Source organism: Podarcis pityusensis (genome assembly GCF_964106645.2).
Source record: "Podarcis pityusensis genome assembly, chromosome: 11".
Lineage (NCBI taxonomy): Eukaryota > Metazoa > Chordata > Lepidosauria > Squamata > Lacertidae > Podarcis > Podarcis pityusensis.
The window spans coordinates 311,632-332,968 of record NC_138036.1 but is presented as its reverse complement, the minus strand read 5'-3'; the positions used below and the strand labels follow the sequence as shown (position 1 = coordinate 332,968).

Sequence of the window (21,337 nt, the reverse complement as noted above, 5' to 3'; positions counted from 1 at the left end):
CCTTCGCTTCCATCGGTGACAACCACCTTGGGGTTTTATTTTCAAGTAGGTCTTTATATCTTATCCAGACATTAAACAATGCTTTCCTGACAATATGATTTTTAAATGCTTTATGTGCTTTTGACCTTATCGTACCACAGATATGCATGCCATCCAAATACATTATTAAAACCTTCTAAATCCAAAATGTCTGTGTTTTCAAGAAGCAGCCAATCTTTCAGCCAGCAAAAAGCTGCTGATTCATAATAAAGTTTGAGGTCTGGCAGGGCAAATCCACCTCTTTCCTTTACATCCGTTAGTATTTTAAATTTTATTCTAGGCTTCTTGCCCTGCCAGACGAATCTAGAAATATCTCCCTGCCACTTCTTGAAGCAATCCATTTTATCCAAAATTTGCAATGTTTGAAACAGAAACAACATTCTAGGCAATACATTCATTTTTATCGCAGCAATACGGCCTAACAGTGAAAGCTTCAAATTTGACCAGATTTCTAAATCTTTTTTCACTTCAGTCCAGCATTTTTCATAATTGTCTTTAAATAGATTCCCATTTTTAGCTGTCATGTTAATCCCCAGGTATTTCACTTTCTTAACCACTGTTAAACCTGTCTCATTCTGAAACCTCTCTCTCTCAATCGCTGTTAAATTTTTCTCTAAGACCTTTGTTTTTAGCTTATTCAGTTTAAATCCTGCAACCTGACGAAATTCTTGAATCAGTTCCAAAACTCTTTTAGTACTAGATTCTGGCTCCTGTAATGTCAATACTAAGTCATCTGCAAATGCTCTCAATTTGTACTGTTTAGCTCCGACTTGTATACCTTTAACCAATTGGTCCCTTCTAATGATATTCAGCAAAACCTCCAGGACCGATATAAAAAGCAATGGGGAAATTGGGCAACCTTGTCGTGTCCCTTTTTCTATCTTAAATTCCTCCGTCACCACGTTATTAACAATTAATTTAGCCTTTTGTTCTGAATAAATTGCACTCATACCGTTTCCAGAGCCTTGGCCTACTCCCATCCCCTGTAGATTCTTCTTCATAAAACTCCAAGAAATATTGTCAAAAGCTTTCTCCGCGTCCACAAATATCAAAACTGCCTTGGTATTAATATTCACTTGTAATTTTTCTAAAATATTAATTATGTTTCTCATATTATCAGACAAGTGTCTACCCGGGAGAAAGTCTGCTTGATCTTTATGAATCTCTTCCACTAACACTTTTTTTAGTCTTTTAGCCAAAATGTCTGCAAAAATTTTATAATCCACATTAAGCAGTGATATGGGGCGGTAGTTCTTAAGCTGCGTCTTTTCAGTCTCTGTTTTTGGTATAAGTGTAATATAAGCTTCCTTCCACGACTCTGGTGCCCCTTTCCCATCCATTATTTCATTACAGACTTCCTTTAAAGGTTGTACTAACCATTCTCTTAAGGATCTGTAATATCTAGAAGTCAGTCCATCCGGTCCTGGAGATTTACCAAATTGCATATTCTGAATGGCACCTTCTACCTCCTGTTCAGTTATTTTATAGTTCAGCATTAATTTATTTTCTTGAGAGATTTTTTGTAATCCATTTATTTTCAAAAATCGGTCTAGATCAATTTCTTTCTGTGGCCCTTGTGTATATAGTTGTTTAAAATACCTCTGGAAACAGTTTCTAATCTCGACTGGGTTCTGTATGTTCTTTCCTTCCACTTCTAAATTTATAATAGTGGGTTTTTTTGTTTTTGTTTTTTTCATTTGCCAGGCCAACAATTTCCCACATTTATTAGCCGACTCAAAGGTCTTTTGTCTCTTTTGTTTAATTTTCCATTCTATCTCCTGATTCATCATTTTCATGTATTGTACTTGATATAGCTTTATTTCTCTCAAGATCTCTTGCGACTTTGGTTTTGCTCTCAATTTCTTTTCACTTTCCTTTATTTTCTCCAATATTTTATCCTTCTTCTCATTTTGAATTCTCTTCTTTATTGCATTCTGTTGTATCAAGAACCCTCTCATAACAGCTTTGCTTGCGTCCCAGATTACTCTTTTTTCAACATTAGTGTTCATATTTATCTCGAAATAGTCTCTCAAGGTTTTTTGGGCCTTCTTAGTCACTTCTTCATCTCTAAAGAAGGTGTCATTCATCCTCCATCTGAAAGAGCCAGTTGGTGTTAGTTTCATCTCCATCTTCACAGCATTATGGTCGGAGCAGGTTTTTGGACAAATTTCCACTTTTCTTGTCTTTGGTGCCATTCCTCTAGTTACCCATATTTGGTCAATTCTTGTCCATGTCATTTTGGCTTCAGAGAAGAAGGTTCCCTCTCTAGCCAAGGGATTCTTTGTTCTCCAGATATCAACTAAATCCAAATTGTCTGTCATCTCAAAAAAGGTTTTCGGTAGTCTACCATCCTTAGTGACTACCTGTCTTTGTGCCTTGTCCATATTTGTAGATACCACTCCGTTCATATCTCCCATCAAAATCACATTATAGTCCAAATAGTCCATCAAGGTCTCATGCAACTTTTTAAAGAATTCAGATTTCCCCTCATTTGGTGCGTAAACTCCTACTATTAAGAATTTCTCTCCTTGTATTTGAATTTCAATTGCCACAAATCTTCCTTGGTCATCTTTAAAGATAAATTTCGGTGATAGTCTCTCCTTTGCATAAATCACTACTCCTCTTTTTTTAACTTTATCCGATGAGATAAATTCCTGGCCCAGTCTTTTATTAATCAATACTTTTCTATGTAGCCTTATCACATGTGTTTCCTGTAGACAAATCAAGTCCAATTGTTCCTTTTTTAATAAATGAAACACACTTTTCCTTTTCTGGGGGGAGTTGAGACCATTACAATTCCAGCTTAATAGTTGCAGAGCCATGATGTAGTTACTTTACTTTTCCTCCAACTGCACCAAGTGCCTGTTCCTGCTCTGTCGGTGGTATCACCTTCTCTGGGCAGTCTTTTAATCCAAAAGGTAGTTTTGCTATGTCTAATATTCCTCTTTCTAGTGCTCTTAACTCTTCTCCAGATTCTTTCTGCAGGTCTTCTCCGTGGTCTTTCAAAAATCTTTCTTTGTCGTCCACTGATCTTATTTTTATCTTTCTTCCTTTGAAGCTAAAAGATAGGCCTTGGGGAAATTCCCACCTAAAGATGATTCTGTTACTTCTCAACAGGGCAACCAAATCTCCATAATTGGACCTAAGGTCCAAAAGATATTTCGGAATGTCTTTAAATATCTCCACTTTTGACTGGTGTATCTCCAAAGTCTTCTGGAAGTGCAGACTCAAGATTTTGTCTCTCTCCTCTTTTGTTCGGAGGGTGATCAAACAGTCTCTCACCCTGTTCTTCTTCCCTCCTCTTCCCAGTCTGAAAGCACTCACTATCTTAAAGTCTTCCTTCTCCAAATCTGGGTTCCAAAAGTCTGCAAATTCCTGCATAAGAAAGTCAGTCAGATTGTCTTTCTCAAGTTCAGGTACGGCCCTGATCCTCAAATTCGTTTGTTTCTCCTTCAATTCAATCATAGACAATATCGACCTGTGGTCTTCAAGTTGCTTATGTATCGGTGGTATCTTCTCTTCTACAGAAACTGCTATTTCCTTTGCTTCTTCAGCTGTCTTTCGGGTCAAAGTAGATTCCTGTAGCAGTTTCTCAATAGTTTCTGTATTAGTATTTACCTTCTGTCCCAAATTGTTGATACTTGTAGTATTTTGATCAATTTTGATTGATGCTTCAGCTACTTGTTTACTTAGTTTTTCCAGAGATTCATTAATTTTGCCTAATGCTTGAGCTAAAACATCTTCGGATGTCATTTCTTTAGGTTTAGGTTGTACAAATGCAGCCCCTGATGATGCAGAGGGGCCAGATGTTGAAGCTCTTCGCTGCAGCCCAGTGTCTGGGCGAAAAGATCTACCAGACCTCGTTGTTTTTTCCTGAGGCAAATCTGTCTTTTCTTTTCCATCTGCCATAACACTCTAGTTAAAACCCAAGGTCAGTCCCACGGCCAGAATTTGTTTTGAAGTGGAAAATTCCCCTGGCCCAGTTGTTATTGTAACAATTTCAAACTTCCTCTAGGGGGACACAGTAGCAGTCAAAAGTTGTTGCCTTAAAATAAATAACCTTTTTTTTAATCCCCCAATTCACAAAATAGACAACAGTTTCAATTTCAATTATTTTCTAGTTACTTTAAAACCAGGGGAAGCCAGCCAGAAACATTGTATCTCACTTGCAGAGTTAGCTGTCAAAAAGTACTCTATTCACTAACAGCGCATTTCACAGTACGGCATTCTTGTTGTCCAATGGCAGCCCGTTCCCAGGTTTTAAGCAGTGGATTTTAGCTTCCTTTTCTCTCTTTTTGCAGGGAAATACAGTTCACACCTTTCCCCCCCTCCTCTCCTGCAGCCAAGGGGGGAGATCGCTTGTTTTGATGTTAGAATTATAGTCCTTTTCAAGCGTCTTTCAAGGTTTTAGCTTACAAGTTCATTGCTTTGCTCTATTTACAAAGAACGGAAGGCAGACTTCCTGTTTATGCCTCCCCGCTTCGGTGTCAAATTACGTCTTTGTTCTCCTTTATTTTCCAAAATTAACCTACTCACGGGTAGTTGTTTTTGTTGCCAGATTGTCACAGGAAAAAGGTAGCGCTCTCTGGTAACAGCTGTGCGGCTTCGCTCCACGGAAGAAGCAGTTGACTCTCAGCACCGCGCCGCTTCCCCGCTTCACTCCGGAGCCCGTAATTGGGCTCCTTTGCAGATTGGGGGGCGCAAAAGGTGCCCGCCGAGTCCCACGGTCACAGGCTTCACCCGCCTGTGATTTTTTAAAGGGTCCCCGCTTCGCCGTAGCGGAACAGACCCGATTCCCATAGAGCCAGTCCCTCCGGATCAGAGGGAGTCCGCCATTACCTATGGCGCCACCCCGGAAATCCGTAATGGGGCCCTTTCTATGTCCAGGTGTCCTTTGTCAAAAACAAATTGTTGCTGTTTTTTGTGTTGAATATATATACTATATGCTAATTTATGGACCCAATAAGTATCTAAAACCATTTGCATATAACAAAATATGTATTTTATCAAAGTGCATCCAGGTTTTTTTCCTTTAAAAAAAATTGGGGCCCCCAAGCTATAGCTTGTTTAGCTTATACGTCAATCTGGCACTACCAACCAAGAGGGCTTTAAACAGGGATTTGACAAATTCCTTCAGGGGAGAGAGAGATCAGTGGCTCTGAGCCAGGATGGCTGTGGTCTGCCTCTGAATGTTTCTGAATTCCAGTTGCTGGAAACCAAGGGAAGGGAGAGGGCTGCTCTTGTGCCCAGGTCCTCCTTGAGGGTTTCCCATGGGAGGGATCTGGTTGGCCACTGGGAGGCTGGACCAGATGGGCCCCCTTTGGCTCTTCGTGGTCTCTTATGGAACCTCCAGACCCAGAGGCAGTCTATCTCAATTGCTAGGTCCATATGGGGGAGAAGAGGATGCTGAACCAGGTGGGCCATTGGCCTCATCCAGCACGACTCCCTCGGGAGGTTGTGGACCTCTCCTTCATTGGAGCTTTTAAAGTGGAGGTTGGGTAACCATATGTCTTGGATGCTTGAGTTGAGATTCCTGCACTGGAGGGGGTTGGGATGGATGACCCCTGGGTTCTTCTAACGCTATGATTCTGTGATTCTGTTCTTATGGTCCAAAAGCGGCAGTGGCAGCCCAGGCAACAAACATGCTCTTGGTGTGGTTCTGGGCTCAACACCTGCTGGAGCCAGGCCAGGCCCCACAAGTCGCCCCCCACCCCAGCTTGGCTTCTCCCCCCACCCCCACCCCATGGCAGGTACCTACGTGTTTCAGCTCGAAGAGGACCTGGCGGGTCAGCTCAATCCTCTTCTTGTTGACGTGCTTGATGGCCACGACGTTCCCCTGGCCGAGAAGAAGAGGGGTCAGAGGGAGAAAGGGGAGGGGTGGGACCCCCACTTCACCGCTCCCCACAACTTGAGCCCCCAATAGATATGAAGGCAGGCCGAAAAGCACAACACTCACCTTGAAGAGCCCAGTGTTGGCAAAAATCTGGTATTTGCCATGTGCTGTCATCAGGGAGCCGTAACTGGAGCCACGCTTGGGACGGGGGGAGAGAAGACAGAGAGTCACCTGCCTGAATGGCAAAAGCTGGGCAGCTGTGTCTTTGTGTGTGCCAGCTGGGCAGCTGCCCAGGCCAGAGCGGAAGGGTGGGAGGGGGAGATGGCTGCTGGAGAGGAAGGAAGAGCAGAGGTGGGGGGCCTTGGAGGGCCCCAGGGCAATGGGGGGGGTGTCTCTGGGAAGACCATGGGGCTCCAACGAGACCCACCAGGGAGAGAGTGAGGCGGCTCCCAGCCCCCTTGTAGTAGCGCTCTGAGCTCCCGAACTGGAGCTCATCCCAGCGGATCCGCCACAGCATGCTGGCCAGCTCCTTCTCCAGCATCAGCTTCCTGGGGAGGAAGGGGGAGGAGTCAGACCAAGGTGAGCCCCGCCCACTGCAAATCCAGCCTCCCTTTTCCCCTCAAAGGAGCCTCACCCCACCCCAAAATGCCTCCTCCGGGAAGCCCACCAGGCTGCCACCGCACACACGGCTTGTCTCTCCTACTCACAGGTAGACCGCCTTTCAACATGGAGGCTCTGCTCAGGCGTCCTGGCTAACAAGCGCTAAAAGGCTTTGTAGCCAAATCACAAACGCATGTTTTGCTAAAGTACAGGGTTAGTACCCATAGAGTTACTAAACTACCCTGTTTGTGTGGCCGCTTCCTTTGCCTCCTCTGGTCAGGAATACTGGAACAAAGGAGATAGTCCCTTGCACTTCCTTCTGCCTCTGAGGAGACTGTCTTCCCACCATTCTTCCAAGCTGAGCAGACGTGTGTCTGGGAGCTCCAGACAAACACACCCTATTTTGACACTACCAACTTTTACTTTACTGTAACTTAGAAGTATTTTTCTGCCTACTACATTGCTGTATTTGCTGCCTGCGTCGAAACGTAAGTAAACTTTTTTGGCTTATCTTACTAGAAACGTGGTTCATTCTCTGCAAAAGGGGGGAAGGTCAGCAGAACACAATGAAAAGTTATCACTAACCAATTCCTAAGATTCAATAAGTTGCCAAACATGGAAGTGCTTCTGCTTTTTGTCTTTCTCCCACACACGTGGGGCGGGTAGTTTAAATTTTAATCTACAGATTTAATCCTCACTCAGTCTCCCACAGTCCTGCTTTCTGCTCTGGAGTCCCAGTTGTGAGGCTGGGTTGGGATGACTCACGGAAGAAACGAAGGTGTGTTTCTGAGGCCTGGCTGCGGTTCCACAGTGGCCATTTTGAAAGCACTCTGTACATGCTCCGAATCTCTCTGTGCTCTGCCATCCTTTCACATGTTCTGGGACTGGCAGGGCATTGGAGTGGACCAGTCGGTCAGGCCAGGCATACACTGAGGGCTGGGAAGGAGAGACCGCTTGTCCTTGGAGAAGGTCACGGGGTGGCGTGGGGGGGGCACCCCTTGCCCAGAGCAGGTCCAGAGCTACTGAGCCAGCTGGCATCAGTCAAGCAATGTTTAGAGTCCTGAGCAGCTGCAAGGGCTCGAGTGCGATTCACAGAATCACTCTGGGGCTCTAATTCTCCTCCCCACTTGTGGCAGCTCCAGAATGTGGGGGGGGGGGCAGTGCAGTGGAAACACTCGGCTGAGCCAAAGCATCTGAGCTAAGCCAGGTGGGCACAGAACCAAGCCGTGGTGTTTCAGCCCCACCTGTCATGGGGGGGGGTCCTTGCCCCCCCTTGACAGCAGACTGCGCTCTGCCTCAGCACCTTGGGTCTCCCTCGTTCCCGCCGCCCACCTTCCCATGCGCCTGGCCCAGGAGACTCTCACCTGGGGCTCACTCACCTGAAGATCAGGAAGCTGGAGACGCCAAACATGAGGAAGGTGAGTCCCGCGCCCAGCGCCACAATGGCCAGCGTGTTGAGGGGACCTGCAAGGACAGTGGCAGAGTGGCACCAGGGGGGAAGATCCTGGTATACCTGGCCAGAATTGCCTCAGGAGGAGATCTGCTTTGGCCAGCTGGACTCGCTGAAGCATAGGGGGGGAGGGGCAACGCTGCCTATCTGGGGGGGGGTGGCAAAAGGGGCAGCAAAGGAAGGTGAGAGGTGGCCGCCCCCCACCCTCAGGCTTGGGGTGCAATGAGGTGGGAGGGCCAACCCTTGGGGGACCAGATGCACCCACTTTTGTCACAGGAGGGGTCGTCCATGTCAAAGCAGGGGGGGTTGTCCAGCGGCGGTGCCCCCTTCACCCAGGGGATGGCTCCCAGCCAGTTCATCTGCTTCTCTGCTCCCACATAGTGCCCCACTACCTGTGGGGAGAGGGGGAAGAGTTTGGCTCATGAGGGCAGAGGGTCCCTGCCTCGCTCCAACACACCCGTGTGGGCCCCCCAGCCCCCTCTCGCCCTGCCCCAAGGGCAGGCATTCCAAACCGAGGACTGGATCCAGCCCTTCTTCTCCCCAGAGGACTCCTCCCTGGCGCCTGTTTGGTTCACCCTCCATCCCCGACCCACACCAGGGTCACCCTCTCCACACTGCTTATTTGCTCCCGCTCACACCTGGAATTTGCCACTCTCCACGTCCGCCATGGCCCACAAGTTGAAGTCTGTGTCACGGTCATTGTTGTCATCCATGCTGACTGTCCCAGTGACCCCTGTGGGCAGGAGGAGGGCAGGAAAGAGAGAAGGCTATATGTGGGGAAAATGGCAGTCAAACACAACTATGCACGAGTGCTAGCTAGTGCAGAAAAGGGTTAAGATCACAGAGCTGTGTTCCTAGACTCAGGTGGGGCACGCCCCCTTTTCACTGGAGAGAGAGGAAGTGAAGCCTTCTCTTCCTGTTCCTCACATTCTCTTCTCGCCATGTAACCTAGTGCTCCAAGCTTAGAGCATGTATTTGAAGCCATCTGTATTTTTTACCCAAAACGTTTCTACCTGTGTTCTTCTTGTTGCTGCCTGGAATAATGCACGAATCAGACCTTGGAATTTGTAAGTAACACACTGGAAAGTGTGTAAAGCCCCGTGTTTTGAATCCAGGTATCCAGCTGATTTTTTAAAATTTCCCCTACACACATGGATCACGGTGATCTATTTTCTTACCACAATAAGGAGATCCTGCTGAATCAGGCAAAGGGGGCCCATCCTGTCCAGTATCCTGTTCTCACAATGGCCAGCCCCATGGGACTCTCCTTTCTTGGAGGTTTCTAGGCAGAGGCTGGATGGCCATCTGACAAGGATGCTTCCTTTGTGATCCCTGCATTGCATGGGGTTAGACTAAATGACCCTTGGGGTCCCCTCCAGCTCTACCCTTCTACGCTTCCATTCCTGTGGTTTCCAGGAACTGGTGTTCAGAAGCACGACGGCCTCTGATCATGGAGGCAGAGCAGAGTCGCCTTACTTGACCCCCATTGCTGCTCATGACACATGGAGGGCGAGGAGGAGGAGGAGGAAGAGATGGCCTCCTGCCTTGTCATCTGTGGGATGTAATCCACTGGGAGCAGTCAAGTACATCATTCCTTGTAATGCTAGAGAAGACATGTAAGGGAATGTTTGGTCCAGCCAGTTGAAACTTCCTGTTCCTCCTGGCTGGAGCATCCTTCCTTGCATGTGATAAAAGGTGGGCGTGACCTCACCTGTCCAGGTAACAAATGGACGAGTCACGCAGCACACCTCCCTGTTTCCTCTTTTTGTCCTGTGAACTGCTGGGCTGCTACCTGCAGTCACTAGGTAAATCTCCCTTATGGGGTAAACCTGTTTGTATGTAACTTTAAGCCTTAAGCTTGTCTTCAGGGATCACACTGTTCTCTGCCTGATCATGAGTAAACTTTCTTTTTGTTGCTTATGAATAAGACTGCGGTGTCTTTATTCTTTCAGGAGGGATTCAAGGGGTCTTACCAGGAAAATATTAGGAGACATTTCAATCTGGACAAGCCAGACTGAATTGCGTATTGTCTTAAGAAACTCACACGAGTTTGCAACTAGCTTTTTGCTGTGTAAAGGGGAATGCACTCTGCTAAGTGAAGGAACTTGCTAGCGCAAGTTAGGAAGGATATTAATAAACAATATATCCTCTCCTGCCACCCTGAACATTCCCACATTATCATGCTCTGGGGACCCATTCCGAGCATGAGAGCCCACCCCTGCCTGCCTTGTCCTGGCTCAGGCCACCTGCCAGCTGCCTCCCACAGGCCCCCCGCCCCACCCCGCCGGCCTCCAGCGCCCAGTTACCCTGGAACTTGCGCCCTTTCATCTTCTCCAGGATGCGGCTGGTGTTGCGCTTGGTGCCACCCTCTTGCAGCGTCTCGTTCAGGGCCATGGCGTAGAGGAGGAGCCCGTCGTGGAAGCAGCCGGCCACGAGGTTCTTCTGCCATGTGGGACAGAGAGAAAGGAAACAGGGTGTGGGTGGGATTGAAGGCAGGATCTGCAGGCCCACAAGCAGAGGCAGATACCAAGCCCAGCCTGGAGGCAGCTGGACACTCTCATCACGGCCACCACCAGACTTTGTGGGACGTGCTACATACGTAGCAGTCAAGTACAACATTCCTTGTTTTCCTAGAGTGGACATGCAAGGGGATGTTTGGTCCAGCCAGTCAGAACTTCCTGTTTCCTCCTGGGCTGGGACATACTTCCTTTTGCATATGACTAGAGGTAGGTGTGACCTTACCTGTGCAGGTAACAAAAGCAAAACCTCCCTCTTTTCTGTCTTCCTTTTGTCGTGTGAACTGCAGTGGCTGCCAGTCTGCAGTCACTGGGATTAACCCCCTATATGGGGTAGATCCACATGTATATACTTTGTAACTAAGTCTGCCTTCAGGGATCCAACTGTGAACTGATAATGTGAGTAATAAACACACCAAGATTGTGGTGTGTTTATTATTTTAAGAGGGATCTAAGGGAACTCACCAGGAACCTAATAGTGAGAGGCTTACACAAGCCTGCAACCAGCTATCCACTGTGCATTTAAAAGGGGAATGTGAAACTCTGCTAAGTAAAGGAACTTGCTAGCACAAGTTAGGAAGGATATTAATAAACAATATATCCTCTCTTGCCTTCCTGAACATTCCCACAGCCTTGGCAGAGGCCCAGCCCCCAAAGCCCCACCAGCCCCTGGGACTCAGTGATCTGGAGGAGCCTTGTCCAGCCTCCATCCCTCTCAGGTCCTGGGGGTCAAGTGGGACCAGCACCCAAGGGACACCGCAGCTGTCTCCTTACACCCTCACCGATGGCCAAGTTCAGAAGATGTCGCAGGAATGTCCCACGGAAGGAATCCCCCTTCAGGCACAGGGACTTCCTCTCAGGCATCCCAGGTCCACTCTCCTTCCACCCCAAACGAAATGTCCATTTTTACAGAGAAGAAGGGCTGCACTTTGGAATCCTTATCTGTGATTCCTGCATCGCAGGCAGTTGTACGTGATGGTGACATTTCAGATCCCTTCCAGCTCTGCCATTCTATGGTTTCAGCAAATGGCCCCTGAGGAAGAACATTCCTCCTCCCCCAGATTCCCACCACACCATCTTTGCAGTGTTCAAAATTAGCCAGGCACCAGGCACATTTTGCACCCGGCTCTCTCCCACTTGCGACCAAAATTAAGTTCTCAAAATTCTTAACCTAGCTCAAGGTTGTCATCTGAACTAGCCAGATGTTTAACTGATAATCAATCAGTTAGTCCATCATTTGAAAAATAAGACTTTAGAGCCATCTTGCCCCAAAATGACAACCAGATATTCCATTTTGGCAACCATACCCCTGCTTTAAGGAGCCATTTGACACCTAGCTTATATATCTGAGTTTCTAACACCGCCTCTTTGTATAGCTGACAGCATCCCACTTTTCTTCCTCTGACTCCTCTTTGCCTCCCTATTTATTTCTCACCTTGCCTTCCTCCTCCCAGAACCCCATGGCTGCAGCAATGGGCAGGGGGTGCCCCCATGCTCTCTTCACAACCACCCTGCCAGGTGGGTCAATTCAAGAGAGGGTCACGGGTCAAGCAGCGAGCTCCCTGGCAGAGCGGGGGACCTGAACAGGGTCCCTCTGAGGACCCCTCCTTGGATTCTGACTTGATTCTCAGGAATTCCCTGGGGAGGCAGGTGGGGGAGGGAGGAGAGGAAGCCTGGAAATAGGAACAGCAATGCGGGGGGGGGGGCAGCTTCCTGTCAGCAAAGATGGGTGCGGATGGGCCTGGCTTGGGCTGAGCTCCGAGGTCTCCCCTCCAGGCACACACCTTGGGGAGGAGAGCTTCTGTTCCTCCCCAAACATCTTCTGGGGATGGGGAGGGAAAGACTCAGCTCCTCACCCCAAGAACGGTGGGCTTTGTGTCCCTGCATCTGGCACAGAAGTCCCTCTCCATCTTCCAAGGCAGGCGGGAGAAAGAGGCTCTCCAGACTGGTCCTCTCTGCAGCTGATCTTTATCAGGCTTGCAACATCCTGTCCCAGATCAGGACTCTCGTCATCGCCTCCCCCACCACAAGAACAGGAGAGGAGGCTGCTGGATCTGACCAGCGGCCCATCTAGCTCAGCATCCTGTTTTCACAGGGACTGACCAGATGCCTCTTCTGGAAAAGCAGCAAGCAGGATTGAGGCCCGAGAGCAGCCCTCTCCTCTCCTGGGGTTCGGAAGCATTGCAGCCTCTGATTCTGGAGGCAGGCAGAGGCATCAGGACCAGCAGCCCAACACTTGGCACCCATTGCCACTCATGGGAAAACAGAGGAGGAGGAGCACACGCCCGCACACCCGCAAGCCCATTCACAACCAGCTGTTCCCCTTTTCTCTTTCCAGTCACATGCTGGGAAGGCTCCCAGAGCTACCAGCCAATCACCTATCCCACACAAGCTGTGAGATGCATATAAATGTAACAACAACAACAACAACAACAACAACAACAACAACAACAACAACATTCATCCTGGTACATGAGTGGACAGGGAGAGGGAAGGGCTGCCCACCCCAGGACCCCTTTGCAAGGCATAGAAAGCGTGGCCAAAGGGGGCAGACCTTGGTTCAATTCACCCCCAGTCCCAGGGACTCAGGGACCCCCAGCCAGCCGGTGACTCTCCTCCTGCGCACAGGAAGAAACAACACAAAGATGCTGGGAGGAGCATCTCGGAGGGAGAGCTGAGTTCTGGGCCTCCCAGGAGGGCAGGCAGACAGAAAGCCCCCACCTCCCCACACTGTGCTGAGTTACATAAACACCTCTCATCTTGTCCTGCTTCCTTCTTTCTAAACCCAAAAGCCCAAAACACTTTTAGCTTCTCCTCGTTGGAAAGTGACTCACATCTCTGTCCCCCAATTATTTTGCTTGATTTGGAATTTCCATTGGAGATAAATCCCTTAAGCCATACTGACTCTGGGGAAAACCCTCATGTTCTGTTTCAGAAGCACTGATAACATAGCAATATTAATAACGTGGTTTTTTTTAAATTAAGGATATCAATTCCTGCATTGCAGGGGCCTGGACTAGATGACCCCTGGCGTCCCTTCCAAATATACAATTCTATTAAACTATGAATGCAGGCATCCCCAGAAACTCACGGGTCACGCTGGCTGGCAAGAACACAGGAAGACATTTGCCCCCTTTTGCGACAAGGAGGGCTCCTTGAGAGCAGGCTCTGCTGCTGACCACAAGGGCGGACTCTGCTCTTCCTGTAGATTTGTCATAGGAAGCCTGATCACTGCAGCCGCCCACCTCAACCCCTGAGCCTTCCTTTCTCTGACGTTTCCAAGATGCCTGTCGAGTTGGGGAAGGGGCTCTGAGCCCTGAGTACTTGAGCTTTCCAGACTTCACTGGATGAGCACTTTGCAGCACACAGGACCTCAGTCGGTGGGTCAGAAGCTATGGGGGGCTTGCGAGGGCATCCCAGGTGGAGCAAGGCTGTTGCCAGGCCTACACAGAGCTAGTCTGAGGCCTGGGACAGGAGTCGGGTTAAAATAAAATGACAGAGCAGCTGGCCCAGTTACATATGATGACTTGGGGGTGCAGCCGACGTAGCTGTAGGGAGGACTGTGTTCCCCCCTGCCACCCTCTACATGGGCCTGGCTGCTACTGCCATGTGGGACTCCAGCTAAGGCCACAGATGGCATCTGGCTGGGACACATTCTCCTATTTGTGGCATTTCCAGTCAAAATCACAAATACATGATTGCCAGACAGGCACATGAGGGTCTGGCACTCATAGAGTTCCTGAATCAATATAGAAGGGGCTGTTTGAGGTTACTTCCTTAATGCTTTTGCAGAAATTTCTAACAGAGGAGATAATCTTATCTACTTCCTCCCTGCCTGAGTGCTCTCTCTCTCTCTTCTTTCAAGCCAGCAATGTGAGTAGATGTACATGCCTGGGTTCCAATCAAAACCCAGACTCCATTTTGGAAACTAAGTTTGTATTTTGTAACATAGCAGTATTTTTGCCTGCATACAACTTTGATGTATTTGCTGCCTGCATTGAAATGTAAGTAAACCTTATAAGTTTATCTTACTAAAATGTGTGGTTCATTCTTAGCAACAAGGACAAAGAAAATGGAAGGTCAGTAGACCACAAATAAACAAGGATAGTTGCCTAATTCATAGCTTCCGGTAAGCTGCAACAGCACGTAAGTGTTTATACTCTGCTAAAAGGGCTTCACAGCCTGTTTTGCTCTCCTATTTCTTCTACACATGTGGGTCAGGAGGTTTAAGTTTTAATTTACAGAGAGAAAGAGAGAGATTGCTCAGCACCACTGATTTTCAGAGTCTTTTCAGCCTTTCAGCTCAGAACCAGTGCAAAAATCACTTAGCAATAATACTAATGGAACAATGGAATTATCACTTTAGCATTGATACTGTATAAATCAGGCTTGAATGTGCAAAAGGGGACCCCTTGGTGCAGGCTGGGTCTCAGGCCTGGACCAGTTGAAGATCCCCAGGAGAACACGCCATTTTAAATGACATCATTTGGCTTTTCATTCACTTTTCTGTCTGTTTGCATTTTATTGTGCTGTCAAATCGCTTTGAGACATTTCTTTTTTTGCATAAGGCGACTAACCCATTCTAAAAATACAGTCACAGTGCTTGGGGGCATTACGCTACACGGTCCCATCTGCTCCCTTTGCCCCCTCGACTGGCTCCCCTCTGTCTCTGAAGGCCCATTATCAGCATCTTGCCTGGGGAACATTGAGCTCACCCTCCCTGGAGGGACCAGATGCTCCTCAGCTCCTGGGGGGTCCCTCCCAGAAATCCCTTTCACGGCTGCCCTGTGACCCTTTCCATGCTAAGTGGCGCCTGCCTGGTCCTTCTGCCACAGACGCTGGAGCCAGCCTCTGCTGCCTCTGCTGCCCAGCGCAAGCCGTAAGCAAGATCCCTCCCCCAAACCCACAGCGCCCTCTTCTCCTCATCTCTGGCTCCTGTTTGGAGCACCTCCCCTCAGCCTGGCAAAGGCCGTCACCTCAAAGCCCAGGCCACGGGGGGTGCCTGCCTGCCTGCCCCCCGCTCTGAAGCCAGTCCCTCGGTGCCCCCCTCCAGCAGCCCCCAAGCTCAGCCCCCTGGCCAGGGGAAAGCCTCTGGCCCACAGTGTGGGCTGCTTGTCTCTCCTCCAGAGGGGGAGCTGGGGGGACGCGACGGGGACTTACCAGCGAGTCATTGAGCTCCACGTTGGACTCCCTCCGGGCACGAAGGATCAGCTGGCTCTGGAAACTCTGGTATTCTGGGTTCTGGGGCTCATGGTAGGTGATCACCAGCACCGTCTGCAAGAGAGGCAGGGGGGTGTGAATGGCGGAGTTGGAAGGCACCCCAGGGGTCATCTAGTCCAGCCCCCTGTGATGCAGGAATTGCAGCTAAAGCATCCATGATGGATGGCCACCCAACCTCTGGCACCCGGTCACCCTATACAGAGGCGCCCATGAGGAGTCAGCACACGAGGCCGAAACCGTGGGGGGGGGGGGACGTGGCCCTGCCAGCTCCAGCTCCAGCTCCAGGCCAGGCCTTCCTCCCCTCTCTCAGCTCCTTAGGAAAACTGTGCCCCCGGCTGCCTTCTCACCCTCATGAAGGTGCCCAACTGAACCTGACCAGCCAAAAGTACCTGCAGTCTGGGGTTACTCAAAGGAGGGCCAAGGTGGACCAGTCTTCTTAACTCACCCCAAAAGCTCTGCCCAAAATTGCAGATACTGAAGAAATGAACCTAGGCTGCCAATTCTCGTTATAGACCAGTATGAAGTAAGCAGCACATAAGTGGCACACAAAACACAACCAAACCATTCTACGTTCTAAATCTTATATTAATAGTCCAAAAATTGAGAGAACAAGGTACAAAATCTACTACAGAAGCCACAAACAGAAAACTCATTCAAATTGTGTCCAAAAGGAAGATTCAGTCTTTAAAGTTCCTTTAGCCAGGCTCCTGTAGATATCAACAAAGGTAAGTTTGATCAAACGAAGTGTCGGGGAAGTTACATCTTCATTGACAGCGGCATCGGATCGTTGATATCTAACCCTTCAGCGTAACATCCCTGACACTTTGTTTGATCAAACTTACCTTTGTTGATATCTACAGGAGCCTGGCTAAAGGAACTTTAAGACTGAATCTTCCTTTTGGACACAATTTGAATGAGTTTTCTGTTTGTGGCTTCTGTAGTAGATTTTGTACCTTGTTCTCTCAATTTTTGGACTATTAATATAAGATTTAGAACGTAGAATGGTTTGGCTGTGTTTTGTGTGCCACTTATGTGCTGCTTACTTCATACTGGTCCAAAATTGCAGATAGGCAGCAGAAGACAGCTGGCCTTGCTTAGAGCACCAGGAAGAGAGCCCTCTGTGCCTGCTCAGAGGTACTCTTGTCTTTAAGATTAAGTCATATCATCTGATGTGTCCATTGGACTCCCTCCTGAGCAGGGTCTGAAGCCCCAGGACCAGTCTTCATCAGGGCCTATATCATCTTCTAGGGAGTTGGACTAGATGATCCTCAGGGTGTCCCTTCCAACTCTATGATTCTTTGGTCCCCCCCCCGCCCCCGCTGCTGGACTTACTCGGAAGGCCTCCTGGAGGCCTCCTGGGTCCTGGCCCTCCTTGCTCTGCCAGGGCTTGCCCGCCTCCCGGTTGCCCTCAGCTCGCAGGCTCTCTCCAAAGACGTCCACGTAGAAGAAGACGTAGTCTCCCAGGGTCATGCTCTCGTAATGCGCCAGGCGCAGGATCTGGTGCAGCATCTCCAGCGGCCCACAGATGTAGATGACTGAGGGAGGAAGCGCACAGAGGGAGGGGGCTCAGGCAGAGGAAGGGGCCTCTCCAGCCACCGGCCGGCAGCCGGGCGATCACCGGTCTCCCTTGGAACAGCATCAGCGACACGAGCCTCAGATACATTTAGAGACCTGTGCACCCTCTGTCAGCAGAGTGAATAAATCTTCTCGCAGCAGAAGAGGCGGACAGAGCCATGTGTAAGCAGTATATTACAGCATTTATTCAGCATAGTTCGGGAACAAAGGAAAAAACATGTCTGCTTCCCTTCGTCTCCAGCAAAACAGCTAAAAGCAAAAGCAACATACAAACGGAAGTTCCCAGCAGATCTGTGCTGGAAGTAAACAGGCATGTGACACACAGCAGTCATGCCTGTTCCCTTTTAAGGTGGAATGGAACTAGATCCTAACAGAGACAAGCCCTCTCTTGCCAAAGAGGGACACAGGCGTCTCAAAGACACGCAAAAGGAACAAAGACACACGTCAGCAGGTGAAAGGGATCCTGCCAGCCTTGAAAAGGAGGAAAGGATTAAAGCAGGGGTAGGCAAGCTAAGGCCCATAGACCAGAAGCGGCCCACGGGGGTCATTTAATTGGCCCACGAGCCACCCCTGAACCGAGCTTCCCGCTCAGCGAGTCCCCACGCGCTGCGCTAAACCGGCACAGTGTGGCACAGGGACTCACTTCCATGGTGCCGGAAATCGCGTCTATGTGGACGCAGAAGCCGGAAATCGCGGACACACATGCAATCCGGCCCATGGAGGGATCTCAGCTGGAGTGAACCGGCCCAGGCGAGGTAAACCTTGCTGACCCCTGGATTAAAGGCACCTGCATTTCTGTACACTGGTGCTTTGGTACTCAAACGCCTTGGTTCCCAAACGCTGAAAACCTATAAGTGTTGCTGTTTTCGAACATTTTTTGGAATCTGAACACCCAATGTGGCTGTCGGCTATTGTTTCCACGGCACCTGCACCAATCAGAATCTGTGCCTTGGTTTCCGAACATTTCAGAAGTCATACAGACTTCCAGAATGGATTAAGTTTGGCGCTTTTGTTTTTGCTATTTAATTTGCGTTTTTGTTTTTGAGGCTTTTTCGGTTAATTTGTTTTTGCGACTGTGTGGAACCCAGTTCAGCTACTGATTGATGGATTGTGTGACTGCAGGAATGGATCAAAGCCCCCCATCCAAACAATGACTAACATCAGTACAGGTAAGAATTTTTTAAATTTTTATCATGTACAATATTGTCTTATTTATTTTATAGTACAGTACATTGATTGTGCTTTCATTTTATGGATCAATGGTCTTGTTAGATAGTAAAATTCATGTTAAATTGCTGTTTTAGGGTTTTTTTTTAAAGTCTGGAATGGATTAATCTGTTTTGCATGACTTTCTATGGGAAAGCACACCTTGGTTTTGGAATGCTTTGGTTTTGGAACGGACTTCCAGAACAGATTAAGTTTGAGAACCAAGCACCAACGTACTCAGCTATTAACTACCCATTTTCCCTCTTGTTATAACCTAGAAATGATTTTGCTGCTGCAGCCGATCGGGTCTGTCCAGGCCACCCTCCTCCTCCTCCTCCGAGTCACTGGCAGGGCACAGACTCTCCCAGCATCTGGTCCTTAAAGGTCGGCTGTCTTTGTACAGCGAGGCGCCAGGAGTCCTTCCATTTCATTGTTCCTCAAGAGCAAGGGCGTCTGAAGTGCTTCCTGACCGGTTCTTTGCTGCTCCTGGAGTGCTGTCGGCCTGAGGGTTTGCTTCCATCAGGCTATCCTGCTCTTATTTATTACTCCCACAGAATCCCCCGTTTCGGGGTGCCCAGAGAAGACAGCCTAACCCCAGCTCCCTTCGCGCCACCTGCCCAGAAGCGTAGACCACAAGGCGGGGGGCTGCTGCAGCCTCTGACAGGGAGACCCTCTCCATGCCTGCTGCCTTGCCCAGCGTCAGCTCCTCAGACGGCTTGGCTCATAAGGACAGAAGAGGGGGCTGCAGGATCAGGCCAATGGCCCATCTATCCCAGCATCCAGGACCCGGGGGCACAAGAGCAGCTCTCTCCTCCTGCAGTTTCCAAGAAGAGCCTGTTGGATCAGGCCCAAGGGGGCCCACCTGCTCAAGCATCCTCTTCCCCACAGGGGCTGGCCAACCAGGTGCCCATTATGGGGAACCTGAAAATGGGGTCTGAGCACAAGAGAACTCTCTCTCTCCCACTCATTGGGAATCCCAGTATGCAGAGTTTTCTCCCTCCAAAAGGGGAAGCAAAGCATGGCTAGAAGCCACCGATAGCCTGCCCCCCCCATTGTCTAAAGGTAAAGGAACCCCTGACCATTAGGTCCAGTCGTGGCCGACTCTGGGGTTGCGGCGCTCATCTCGCTTTATTGGCCGAGGGAGCCGGCGTACAGCTTCCGGGTCATGTGGCCAGCAGGACTAAGCCGCTTCTGGCGAACCAGAGCAGCGCACGGAAACGCCGTTTACCTTCCCGCCAGAGCGGTACCTATTTATCTACTTGCACTTTGAGGTGCTTTCGAACTGCTAGGTTGGCAGGAGCAGGGACCGAGCAACGGGAGCTCACCCCGTTACGGGGATTCGAACCGCTGACCTTCTGATTGGCAAGTCCTAGGCTCTGTGGTTTAACCCACAGCGTCACCCGCGTCCCAGATTGTCTAATCCCTCTTTAAAGCCATCATTAAGTTTTGCAGCAATTGAACCGTGCACCCTGTGAAGAAGTGCCAATTCCTTTTGTCTCTCCCAAATCTTCCAGCATTCAGTTTCATTGGGTGAGATAGAGAAAGAGAATCTTCATCACCATTCATAATTGTGCACGCCTTGGTCATGTTACCATTTATTGGCCCTTCTCTGTAAATGAAAAAAACCCACATCTTCTAACAGTCCCTCACAGAAGACTTGCTCCAAGCCCTTGATCATATTATTTCCTTCCTCACATTCTGTCCCATATCATGGCACTTCAGGCAGGGGGCCTGGGGGTCCCAGGGGGTCTCCCACCCAGGCACTGAGCTATCTGTCAGGTTTGGCCTGGCAGCTTTTTGAAGAGCTGGGGGGGGGGGAGCCTTTTTAAGGGCACATCACACTGGAAGGAAAGGAGCCCCGTGAGCCTCGGGGCTTGGAGAGAGGGCTGCCACAAATCGCTGGCTGCCAGGCCTTTGTTTGTTTCAACCATTTGTATTCCACCTAATCGCAGTCATCTCTAAGCAGCGTACAAGAAACCCAATGCAATAAGACTAAAAATGACTTAAACGTTTCACATCAGAATTCAATTAAAAAGCCAGCTGGAATAAATTTTTTAAAAGGCGTTCAGTAGGCTCTGGAGGTTCAACATCATACCCTCCAACATTTCTCCAATGAAAATAGGGACGTCCTATTCCATAATAATAATGATATTTTTAGTATTTATACCCTGCTCCAGCCACTCTGGGCAGCTTCCAACATACCATATATAAAAACGTAACAAAACATTTAAAACACTAAGAATCTTCCCTATGCAGGACTGCCTTCAGAAGTCTTCAAAAGGTTGTATCTCTTTGGCTCAGGGGTCACATAACTCCATCCCCTCCAACATTTCTCTGAAGAAAATAGGGATGTCCTAGGGAAAAGCGGGACATTCCGGGGTCAAATCAGAAACCGGGACAGCTTCTGTAAATCCGGTCCTGTCCTGGAAAAATAGGGAGACTTGGAGGGTCTGCCCCAGGGAGGTGGCCTGTCTGACCTCAGCTGGGAGGGAGTTAGCTTCACACAGATGAGCCAAGGCAGGCATCTGAGTCCTGGGGGACCAGGGACAGTGACTCCACTGAGGACCTCAGGGACTGAGCAGGATGTGTGTGATCCAATTTGTTCGGCTGATGCTTGAACCTGACCTGGTGGCGTATGGGCAGCCAATGCAAGCTTTGGATCAGGATGAGCTGGTGATCATCTGACCCCATCAAGAGTCAAGCCTTTTGCTCCAGCTGCAGCCTTCAAACCAAGACCAAGGCCAGCCCCACCCAGAGCACATGGAGGCTACCAATGCATGTATCACCATGGCCAAATTTCCCTTGCCCAAGAACGGCCATAGTTGGCAGACCAGCCACACTCCAAGCCACTGAGACTACCTGAGCCTCCAGCAACCAAGACCGGTCCAGGAGGAGCAA

The 21,337-nt window shown here is 49.1% G+C and overlaps 1 protein-coding gene across 3 annotated transcripts in view; it reads right to left on the bottom strand.

Annotated features, from left to right (window-relative positions):
• Positions 1-21,337, bottom strand: part of NPR2 (natriuretic peptide receptor 2) — a 40,657-nt gene that overhangs the window by 9,669 nt on the left and 9,651 nt on the right. For 2 of the 3 annotated variants that reach the window (XM_080973434.1, XM_080973435.1), the window contains exons 2-10: positions 16,991-17,193; positions 15,599-15,712; positions 10,229-10,364; positions 8,561-8,655; positions 8,188-8,314; positions 7,852-7,936; positions 6,300-6,420; positions 5,996-6,070; positions 5,798-5,875 (exon numbers count right to left, since the gene is read on the bottom strand). In XM_080973434.1, the coding sequence (XP_080829560.1) occupies positions 5,798-5,875; positions 5,996-6,070; positions 6,300-6,420; positions 7,852-7,936; positions 8,188-8,314; positions 8,561-8,655; positions 10,229-10,364; positions 15,599-15,712; positions 16,991-17,193 (1,034 nt within the window). Of the gene's footprint in view, positions 1-5,797; positions 6,071-6,299; positions 6,421-7,851; positions 7,937-8,187; positions 8,315-8,560; positions 8,656-10,228; positions 10,365-15,598; positions 15,713-16,990; positions 17,194-21,337 lie in introns of all 3 variants that reach the window. The other variant, XM_080973433.1, reaches the window with a different exon arrangement.